Source organism: Dreissena polymorpha, chromosome 8, assembly GCF_020536995.1.
Source record: "Dreissena polymorpha isolate Duluth1 chromosome 8, UMN_Dpol_1.0, whole genome shotgun sequence".
Classification (NCBI taxonomy): Eukaryota; Metazoa; Mollusca; class Bivalvia; order Myida; family Dreissenidae; genus Dreissena; species Dreissena polymorpha.
In genome coordinates, this window is record NC_068362.1 from 48,669,800 (window position 1) to 48,681,873 (window position 12,074).

Consider the following 12,074-nt stretch of genomic DNA (forward strand, 5'->3'; position numbering starts at 1 on the left):
TTTTACATTAATGTACAAATAACGAAAATCTGAAATGAAACTGTGCGTTCTTTTTTAAAAGAGGGAATGCATTTAAAAATCGGTCTACGCAAATTCAAATTTACGAAAGGCATTACTTTTTTGTAATTTGACGAAAGGGTGTCAATGTTCTAAATAATGTCTTATTTATATCGTGTCTCTTATAATTTGAATCGATGATAATAATACTATAACGGTGTTAATACCATTTTCTCCTCCTTGCCGGGCGGGTTACGGAGGAACACGATCAGGGGTGCGTAAATGAGGCACAAGATGGCTGTGATCCACAGCATCCTGAAACACCCCCGGGCAATGGAGAAAGTGAGAGACTTACGCTGTCGCGTTTACTAAGGGTCAAATTAGCCGCGCTATGTAAACATCGGGCTTAATGCATGTGCGTCAAGTGTCGTCCCAAATTGGCATGTGCAGTCCGTACAGGCTGATCTGGGACGACACTTTCCGCTTTTATGGATTTTTGCATTAAAGGGAACTTTCGTTATAAAGAATATCTAGTCTAGTCGGAATGTTATTTCCCCGATTAACATGTGCGCACTGCACAGGCATATTAAATAAGTCGACACTTTACGCACATGCTTTAAGACCGTTTATCCTTAATTCATCATCTTTGTATTACAATATTCAACTTTGCTCTTCTTAGCGCTATGGTATCAGTTCTCGCAATTCTGAGCTTTTCAGGACGGTTCCTAGATTACAATTGATCGAATGAAATACACTTGTCACTCGGTTAGCTTAAGATACACGGCTGCGTTTACATTTAACTTGTAAACAGGTTTCAGGGACTTAATAATTGTGCCTAGAGAGTCAAACTGCAGAATGCATCAACTTTAATTCATCCGGTTGTACAAACATAAGCAAAAGTGATCGGATACAGGAATGATTGAGTTTCATAAGCATTTTCAGTGGAGAGCTTCTTGTCAACATATATGAGTCGTGTTCTGAGAAAACTGGGCATAATGCATGTGCGTTAAATGTCGTACCAGAATAGCCTGTGCAGTCCGCACAAGCTAATCAGGGACGACACTTTCCGCTTTATAACATTTTTCGTTTAAATGAAGTCTCTTTCTTAGCAAAAATCCAATTTAGGCGGAAAGTGTCGTCCCTGATTAGCCTGTGCGGACTGCACAGGCTAATCTGGGAAGACACTGTACGCACATGCATTATGCCCAGTTTTCTCAGAACACGATTCATATAATGGTCTAACACGATAGAGGACATGTTATAAAACACGACACTCATCATTAACATGTCGGAAAGATTGGATCACCAACATAAGATTAACACAGTCTAAGTAAAGTAATGATTGGTTTAACGGTAATTGCCACATGAAGTTATATACATTTAAAACAAATAAATGTATTCAAATACTTCCATATATTTTAAATAACGTACAGTGGTCTTAAATTCATTGACGGCACTAGTTTATGAACTATAGGCCCATGAGTTTAAACGACTAAGCATTTCTTAGTACCAGTACCAGTATCCATTTATTAATCTGTTGGTAACAAGATAAAAAAAATGTTGTTTTTTTGTGTAAAACATCTATTTCAAGTTGCACAGCAATTCTGTTATTATTAACTTAATAATGTATCTTTAGTAGACTTTTTGAGCGTACAAACGTAAGACTCACGTACCAGCTAAAACCAATGGCCTTCACTATTGAACCACTCAGCATCGGACCTGAAATGGCGAAACATACGTGTTTGTGTCTTGTATTGTGTCTGTGTATTTTTTACTTGATTAAAAGAAAGTTTATCTTCCTAAAAGTAGAAAACCCAAAGCTGAACATGTTTCTTAGAAATAGAAATAAAATACACGAGTTCTTCGTTTAAAACGTATTTTTTTCACGCATTTTTTACATACATTAATTCCAAGTAAAACTTAGCTGCACCAACTGTACAGGAGAGGTCCTTTTATGGCAAGAGACATATTGACAAATACCTGACACCGTGCGATAGACGCATCAAAAACAGAAAAATATAATAAGCCCATATTTTGTATTGTCAGTTTGTTTTGACTAGCCTTGAACGATCTAAACGACACAACGGTACAATACAACAATATTTACCGGTACATACCGATGGCAAAGCCCATGGCAAACGCGATGTCGGCGATGGCGTACACATTGCCGTATACAGACACGTGTCTCAGGTCCACGAGGTAGCCCATGTGGGGCATCATGGAGGAGTCCACCATACCTGTACGATAATACAGCAGTTCAAGATTCCTTTCTGGTTTGTTTGTTTGTTGGGTATTTTCACCGTGATCAACACCATTTCACTCATATCACATTTTAGTTTCAACCTATTTATTTTAGCTCGATTGTATAGAACGCCATAGGCTTATTAAAACGCTCCGCAATCCCTTTCTTTTTCTGGGTAGAACCAGTAATTGGTATGGGTCATATCTAAGGAACGCTCCCACATTGGGGATCAAACCCGGATCCTCCTGGTCGCTAGGATGTCACTATATCCACTACGAAACGTAGATCTATACAATTACCTGGACAACAATACTCACAGCAGTCAAAGATTCGTGTTTGATGCGTTGTTTGTTGGAAAGTTTCGCCTTTTAAAACAGCATTCACGTTAAATCACGGTCATGTTCATGTTCATATCAGTTAACATACTTTCATAGGTAAGCGTTTTCAGTACTAAGAGCATACACTGAAGTTCATCACTGCCTTACTTGAATAACAGGAAGAGGAGAATGGTCGTAGATATAAGTTCTAGTCCAATCACCACACTAGTTATGCGGCATTAGCTCGAATCGGACCCGCGATTCTCAGACTAAGATTTGTAAGCCCCTATAGTATGTTATCTACTCTCAAATGATTTTTAGCCCCAAATTTAACGATATTTTAATTATAAATACAACTCACAGCATTGCCATAGTGAGCATTTATAAAATGTACCTATATGAACACCTTCATTAAACATATTAATTTCTACATTTCAAAATGATCTTGTCAACAATTTAGTAGATACATGTGCAAAGATCTCATTTTATTATTTATTTTATTTTCTATTTAATAAATGAGTCTCGCTCTGCAAAAAACGTTGCTAAATATATATGCGTTCAGTACGGGGCTTAATATATGTGCGTTAAGTACGGGGCTTAACATATGTGCGTTCAGTACGGGGCTTAATATATGTGCGTTCAGTACGGGGCTTAATATATGTGCGTTCAGTACGGGGCTTAATATATGTGCGTTCAGTACGGGGCTTAATATATGTGCGTTCAGTACGGGGCTTAATATATGTGCGTTCAGTACGGGGCTTAATATATGTGCGTTAAGTATGGGGCTTAATATGTGTGCGTTCAGTACGGGGCTTAATATATGTGCGTTCAGTACGGGGCTTAATATATGTGCGTTAAGTACGGGGCTTAATATATGTGCGTTAAGTACGGGGCTTAATATATGTGCGTTCAGTACGGGGCTTAATATATGTGCGTCAAGTACCGGGCTTAATATATGTGCGTTAAGTACGGGGCTTAAGATATGTGCGTTCAGTACCGGGCTTAATATATGTGCGTTCAGTACGGGGCTTAATATATGTGCGTTCAGTACGGGGCTTAATATATGTGCGCTAAGTACGGGGCTTAATATATGTGCGTTCAATACGTGGCTTAATATATGTGCGTTCAGTACGGGGCTTAATATATGTGCGTTCAGTACGGGGCTTAATATATGTGCGTTAAGTACGGGCTTAATATATGTGCGTTCAGTACCGGGCTTAATATATGTGCGTTCAGTACAGGGCTTAATATATGTGCGTTCAGTACGGGGCCTAATATATGTGCGTTAAGTACGGGGCTTAATATATGTGCGTTAAGTACGGGTCTTAATATATGTGCGTTCAGTACGGGGCTTAATATATGTGCGTTAAGTACGGGGCTTAATATATGTGCGTTCAGTACGGGGCTTAATATATGTGCGTTCAGTACCGGGCTTAATATATGTGCGTTAAGTACGGGGCTTAATATATGTGCGTTAAGTACCGGGCTTAATATATGTGCGTTCAGTACGGGGCTTAATATATGTGCGTTCAGTACAGGGCTTAATATATGTGCGTTCAGTACGGTGCATAATATATGTGCGTTAAGTACGGGGTTTAATATATGTGCGTTCAGTACGGGGCTTAATATATGTGCGTTCAGTACCGGGCTTAATAAATGTGCGTTCAATACGGGGCTTAACATATGTGCGTTAAGTACCGGGCTTAATATATGTGCGTTCAGTACAGGGCTTAATATATGTGCGTTAAGTACGGGGCTTAATATATGTGGCTTTATATATGTGCGTTCAGTACCGGGCTTAATATATGTGCGTTCAGTACGGGGCTTAATATATGTGCGTTCAGTACGGGGCTTAATATATGTGCGTTCAGTACGGGGCTTAATATATGTGCGTTCAGTACGGGGCTTAAAATATGTGCGTTAAGTACGGGGCTTAATATATGTGCGTTAAGTACAGGGCTTAATATATGTGCGTTAAGTACGGGGCTTAATATATGTGCGTTCAGTACCGGGCTTAATATATGTGCGTTAAGTACGGGGCTTAATATGTGTGCGTTCAGTTAGGGGCTTAATATATGTGCGTTAAGTGCGGGGCTTAATATATGTGCGTTAAGTACGGGGCTTAATATATGTGCGTTCAGTACGGGGCTTAATATATGTGCGTTCAGTACAGGGCCTAATATATGTGCGTTAAGTATGTGGCTTAATATATGTGCGTTAAGTACCGGGCTTAATATATGTGCGTTAAGTACGGGGCTTAATATATGTGCGTTCAGTACGGGGCTTAATATATGTGCGTTCAGTACAGGGCTTAATATATGTGCGTTCAGTACCGGGCTTAATATATGTGCGTTAAGTACGGGGCTTAATATATGTGCGTTCAGTACGGGGCTTAATATATGTGCGTTAAGTACGGGGTTTAATATATGTGCGTTCAGTACGGGGCTTAATATATGTGCGTTCAGTGTCGTTCCAGATAAAGACAATACTCTCTGCCTAAATTGGAAAGCGAACTGCACAGGAAATCTGGGCCAACACTGTGAGCAAATGAGTCTTGCTCTGTGAAAACGACACTTTCCGCCAAGATTTCTGCTAAGAAGAGACTTTCTTTAAACAAAAAATATCATAAAAGCGGAAAGTGTCGTCCCTGATTAGCCTGTTGCAGACTGCGCAGGCTAACCTGGGACGACACTTTACTCACATGCATTATGCCCAGTTTTCTCAGAACGCGACTCAAATGCAATAAGCCATGTTATACAAGAGCCATGCTCAAATGCATTACCTTTGCTTCATACAAACCCTAGCCAAATATACATACTGAAAAATGTGTGCTTACTAATTCTTCTGTGATCATGATATTATAAATGACCAGGGCCCGTATTACTGCTTATTTTTCAGTATTTGTAAGCCAAGTAATAATGTAAATAGTACTGTTTTGTATTTACATGTATAAGTTTATCACAGTTTTTGGAAAGTAAAGGTAACAATAGGCGTGTCCTTGAATTATTATTCATATGCAAATGAAATGCACAATTTAATATCTTCCATTACAAAAAAGCTCATATCGAACACAGCAGTCAATGTCAAATTAGAATTAAAAAAAAACGATAAAAAAATCAAATACCAAATATTATCATAAAAATCATAGCGCACCTTACACAATTGATTATCTAATTCATTGGCAGTGCTAGTATGTATTTTTGGAAACACATTCATTTAAGAGGACTTTTGTTTGAACGCACATTGTAAAAGTTTTAACATATATAATTGAATACATAATAGCAAACACAATATGTATATTACCAATAGCAAATCCGAGTCCAAACATCGGAATTATTAATAATGCAGCTGTTCTGCAAAATGGAATCTGAAAAAGACACATTTATGCACAATAAGGTTTTGAGTAAATTTGGATCGAATTTTCTTACACGGAATTCTTAATCTGGTGTTCGTTGCTTTTCTTTGTAATTTGTAAATGCTGAATATGCGACCCGACGTTACTCTGAACGAGTATATCTACAGTCTAAATAGAAAGAGATGACATGGTGTGCGTTTGTTCATAGTAATGCATACGATACCTTTTCTGGAATAGACATTTACACGAACATTATAATAATAATTTCGTAGAATCAAACCAAATTTTAAAGAGCCTATAATAGCAAATAACATACATAGCTAATTTGTTGCACAGTGGCATCGCATAGTTACTTACAGCAAAGAGGCATATTGATATCGTGATCATTCCCAGCATGGTGGACAGCCACCTTCCAATCTTGGAAGCGACAGGACCGAAAATGTTGGTCCCTAGGGAGTATGATATACTGGCTGGTAGGAAGGCCAAACCTGCAAAACATGAACAATAAAATATATTAGAAACATGCTTTAATGAAAACCAAAATAAGCAAAAAAATGGTCGCTACAGGGGATGATGTTCTGGCTGTCAGAAAGGACAAACTTGAAAATGTCAATAGATTTAGAGAGAATGTAATTAAGTATTGTTTAACTGTGAAATTATATGATTCGTGAAACATTCATTTTTGTTGATTTCGTGTCTTGACCGATCCACGCGTCTAACACAAACACATCGGAATATGACCGAGAAATATTTCTCTTTTTTCCAAAACAAGAAGTCCACAAATTATGATGTCCTCGAAAAAGTATTATTTTTTAACCACACAAGTCTATGTCATGTCGACGAATATAAACGATCTTACAGTAATAGAGGTAAATATATACACCATATCTAAGGGTGACAGCATATACTCATACATATTACACGGCGTTCTGATTACATCACAGAAATGAATGGACGCTTACCTTCTGCCCACTCTTGTGCACCCATTGTTTTCTTCATCCATATTGGCAAGGAAGGCTCTATCATAGCTATGCCCATGTTAGCGAATGTTATGGAACCTGCAACAGAAAGTGAAAAGGCGAAATGAACAATTTATATGTGCATTTTAAAAGTCAGCCAATTATATGAAACTAGAAAAAATAATGAAAAGTCAAGAGGAAACAACCTGTCCTTGCATTACCTCTTAATATTACTTGTTGAAATCTGCAATACTAAAGAAGGTCATGACAATATGCATGCTAGAAAATATTTTAGAATTTGCACAAATGGGAAGAAATTTGTCATTGTATTATCAATTGTATTCACCGTTATGAAATCTGAACACAATACGTTGGCACTGTTAAGAAACTCTATCGCAACTGCAATACGCTTTGTCGGACCGTATTTGGTACAAAAACGAATATGTACAAGTTTGTACCATATTCGGCCGAATATGGTACAACTGTCTAATTGTACCATATACGTATCTGCAGTTTTGGGGTAAAATGCCTGACCGAATATGGTACAAACTTGTACCATATTCGGATGAAAAATGTACCACATTCGTTCTGAATATGATACACACTCATCATCGTAATCATCATCATCATCATCATCGTTATCTCATCATCATCATCATCATCATCATCATCATCATCATCACATCAATTATCAACACCCCAATGATCATCATCGTTGCTATCTTTACCAACACCACCATCATCATCACCATCAAAACCAACATCATCATATCCATTATCATGATCGTAATGGTGATCACAAAAGTTTTTTTTGTGATGATAATGACAGCGATGTTTTCGGTCGATAATAAGGATGTTGTGATGATGATGACGACGATGAGAATATCATCATCATCATCGGCCAATAAACATCGCCATCATCATCATCACAAATATTTTGTTATCATCATCATCATTATCATCATCGTCGGCCGATAAACATCGCCGTCATCATCATCTAAAAACTTATCATCATCATTATAACCATCATCATCGTCCGATAAACATCGCTGTCATCATCATCCCAAAACGTTTGTTATCATCATCATCATCATCATTATCATCATCATCATCATCATCATCACCACAATCATCAAACCCCAATCATCATAACCACTGTCATCATCATCACCACCACCATCATCATCACAATTTTTTTACCATCATCATCATCACAAATGTTTTGTCATCATCATCATCACATATTCATTTTACATTTTGTATTTTATAATTTGTTTCATTCAAGAGATTCAACAAACTTGTACTTTTTTCATTTATTGGTATACTGACAGGATTTTTCAAAGTAATATTGAAGAACATAGAACAGCATTTAAATTTTAATCCAACTGTAGCATTTTGACAAGACATAATATACATATATACTTTCATTTTAGTAGCAGCCAAAATATCCCAAATGTGCTTCGTAAAAAGTTACCAGTAAATGAGCAAATGACAACAAATTTCCGGTAGAAGAACATAATCATCAATCACAAAAATAACATAACAGGTTTCCAAACACCGATATACATGTATATTTCACCTGTAATGTCTGTACATGACATCTATGATATCATACCAACCGATTCCACTAACACGCAAACGCAGCCATGCGTTTGCCCATTTTGGCCCCTTGATGATTTCTTTTATTGCCGAAATAAGACCGCTGTTTCTGCCCGCTCTTGTTAATAGGAAACGAACGCTAACAGGATTTCTGTTACTAGTATCTAGTCCAATATCCGGCCGAATGTAAATTCTAGGTGTTTGCAAACTCATTGACCTTATTAAATCTCTAAAGGGTTTGCCGACCTTCGCCAACACAAACTGGATTGACGGGTTTGATTGTATGCAGAACTTAAAAATTTCAACTTGAATGTGAAGTGGTAACATCAGAAATGGAAAAGTCGTTCGCTTCTGTGCCCTCCTATTGTTTATCATATCTTGAAGCTCTTTCAGGGCTGAACACACAGAGACGTCACCGTTGTCGCCAGAGTCACCGTTGTCGCCGGAGTCACCGTTGTCGCCAGACGCAGCGTTGTCGCCGGAGTCACCGTTGTCGCCGGAGTCACCGTTGTCGCTGGAGTCACCGTTGTCGCCGGAGTCACCGTTGTCGCAAGAGTCACCGTTGTCGCCAGACGCAGCGTTGTCGCCAGATGCAGTGTTGTCGCCAGACGCAGCGTTGTCGCCGGAGTCACCGTTGTCGCCAGACGCAGCGTTGTCGCCGGAGTCACCGTTGTCGCCGGAGTCACCGTTGTCGCTGGAGTCACCGTTGTCGCCGGAGTCACCGTTGTCGCAAGAGTCACCGTTGTCGCCAGACGCAGCGTTGTCGCCAGATGCAGTGTTGTCGCCAGACGCAGCGGTGTCGCCGGAGTCACCGTTGTCGCCAGAGTCACCGTTGTCGCCAGACGCAGCGTTGTCGCCTGACGCAGCGTTGTCGCCAGACGCAGCGCTGTCGCCAGAGTCACCGTTGTCATACGACTGTTCTAAGCGTGATATTATGTCCTTGTACACGCGTTGATTGATACGGATACTAACGTAATGCATGCCAAATCCTTCTGGGAAATACCCCAATGCAATTGTTCCAACATCACCATCGAACTTTCCATCTGCTGACACAATTGATGAGTGTTCTAGTCCTCGGGTAGAAACTACCAGGCACTGCAAATTATATTCTCTCATAAGTGCAATGAGCGTGAGGTTGTCGCCGTATGTCCCATTCTTAGACATATTCTTAACGTATTCATCAAATGTTTCATCATAGACAAAAGTTTCATAGAAATATCTGTTTTCTACAATGTGATGGACTGCTTCCTTACGTAAAGCATCTACGTCTTTGTATATACCAATTTTACCAAGTTGATGCGATATAGCAGCAAATTGACAATTTCCATCCGGATTTGGGTCCATGGCAATATTCACCCCATCCAACAACTGCAGATTTTCATGGTGTGTTAAAACATGATAGTACTTAGTTCTGTGATTTTGTTTCTCTGAGCGGTTCTGTTTTAATGAATGTTTTTTAATTTTTCGTTGTTTCTCTAACGCAACAGTTAGGCTAGTCATGTTTTCGACCCCAACCGATTTGCTTACGAATCCAAGTTCGGGTTTGTTCGGTACTTGAAATGACACGATATAAACACCATTTCGTTTTACTTTTTCTACCTTGCCTTCGATAACATATCTTTTGGTTGGCACCCTGGATTTTCGAAAGGGATAGCGAATTAATACTGTCTCTCCTTCTTTGTACTTGCTTGGGGAAGTTGCGTTTTTCAACAGCGACCTGTAAGCCTTTTTATTTGCTCGCCGTATGGTTTTCTTTATTTCACGAGAACTATGACGTTCTTTGGTAAAAACATGACTTCTTCCGTAGTAGGCTTCAAAGGGCGTGAGACCCCCAAGAACTCGTTTGAAACTTGTGTTTATGGCATAGGCTAAATCTTGAAGCCCTTCGACCCAGTTAAATCCACGTTTACTTTTTGTTGCAAATAGAATCTTGGCCTTTATAACACTGTTTGACCTTTCACACTTGCCCTGTGATTGAGGATGATACGGCCTACTATTGATCATTTTGATGTTGTACTTGTTCAACAAAAGTTTCATACTAGGGCCTTTAAATTCCAGTCCGTTGTCACATTGGATGATGTCAGGGGCAAGGTTAACCATCAACACGTCCTCTAATGCCTTTGCAACTTCACGCGAACTCTTCGTTTTCAGGGGTTTTGGCATAACGTACCTAGAATAAACGTCCACGACTTGTAGAATATAACTGTATGTGGACCCCTTGTAGCTAACACTTTGATTTTTCATGTTAATTATGTCAATCTGCCATCTTTTGCCTGGTTCCTCTTCTGTAATTGTCTTTGGCTTTGGCTTGTTTGTAAATCTCGGATACTTCTCATGGTAATACTTGCTATTGTACAGTATTTCAAGGATAGCTTGTTCCGAGAACCCCGTGTAATTTACTTTCAGTTTGTTGTAAATAACCCTTGCTCCACATCCTTTGTTTTCCATGAACATCTTCTCAACAAATCTAGGAAGATCTTCTTTCACAAGGACTTGCTTTCCGCCACACAATAAAGAACCCCGGTCACCAAGCTCGAAGTCCTTACGTTTTCTAATCATGGCCAAACAATTATTCTCTTCAGGTGTCCGTTTCTTCACAGGGACATCGAACGATCCGTTTAAACATCTGACAATAATGTCGTACTTCGACCTGGGCAAGCACCCTAATTGCTTCCTTTTTCTCCTAATTGCTTCCTTCATCTGAAATAATATAATAAGTTATTATACATTTATACTTCATTAGTTAATAAAGCTTGTATTGAACACCGCGTGTCGAAAACGAATGTCTCACGACATGAGCTGAGCTAAAATCACTCGTCTGATAGCTCCGCTAAAATTTACAATCCGAACTTCCGGGCAATATGCGCAATGAAAGTAGCAAGTACTTCATGTAAAGTTTCATTGAAATCCAACCGAATTCAAATTCAGGGGAAAAATAGCGGGCAAACTTATGGCGGTCAACGGACAAACGGTCTGTAGAAACCAATGCTACGTGGATGGAAGGGATATAAAGAAGGGGCCCTGGGGGCCTAGGTCGCTCACCAGAAGTCACGACTAGGCAGGGTTCGAAGGTCAAAGACCTATAAACTCCATAAAATTTAAAATGTTCAAATCTACAGATTACAGGAGCTCGATCTGATTTTGGTGGAAAATACACTTTCGAAAAAATGACTGTAGCTTAAATATTTTAGCAGTTTAGGAGTTACGCACCCGGAAGGAATGCCACGGACAATTGGATAGACGGACGGACAACTGCAAATGCACTCTGAGGGGGGGGGGGGCATAAAACATAAAAATCAATGCATGTTAAAACATCAATGCATATTAAGACAACTGAAAATTAAAATTATGTACAGTACTTACTGTCAAGAATTCTTTTGAAGTTTGAAGAAAGTTTGGATTTCAATTCTTTCTAGTCGAAAATCACAACTTTTCTTGCCGACCGCCAAGTCAAATATGGTTACTGACTTCTGAGTAAGACTCGTGTGCAAAATTCCCGCCTTTTTAAAGCGGCACGTTATCAAAGAAAAAATCGGAAACTTCAAAGCTTTGTCGGCTTCTCAGCAATATGACGTCGGAACGACAAATCAACTTTACAAAGTAAT

General features: G+C 39.1%; 1 protein-coding gene across 1 annotated transcript in view; it reads right to left on the reverse strand.

Moving 5' to 3' along the window:
• Nucleotides 1-12,074, reverse strand: part of LOC127840510 (synaptic vesicular amine transporter-like) — a 40,306-nt gene that overhangs the window by 1,920 nt on the left and 26,312 nt on the right. The window contains exons 8-13 of the mRNA XM_052368926.1: nucleotides 6,874-6,969; nucleotides 6,269-6,399; nucleotides 5,860-5,923; nucleotides 2,115-2,234; nucleotides 1,671-1,716; nucleotides 225-312 (exon numbers count right to left, since the gene is read on the reverse strand). Coding sequence (XP_052224886.1) covers nucleotides 225-312; nucleotides 1,671-1,716; nucleotides 2,115-2,234; nucleotides 5,860-5,923; nucleotides 6,269-6,399; nucleotides 6,874-6,969 — 545 coding nt within the window. The remainder of the gene's footprint in view (nucleotides 1-224; nucleotides 313-1,670; nucleotides 1,717-2,114; nucleotides 2,235-5,859; nucleotides 5,924-6,268; nucleotides 6,400-6,873; nucleotides 6,970-12,074) is intronic.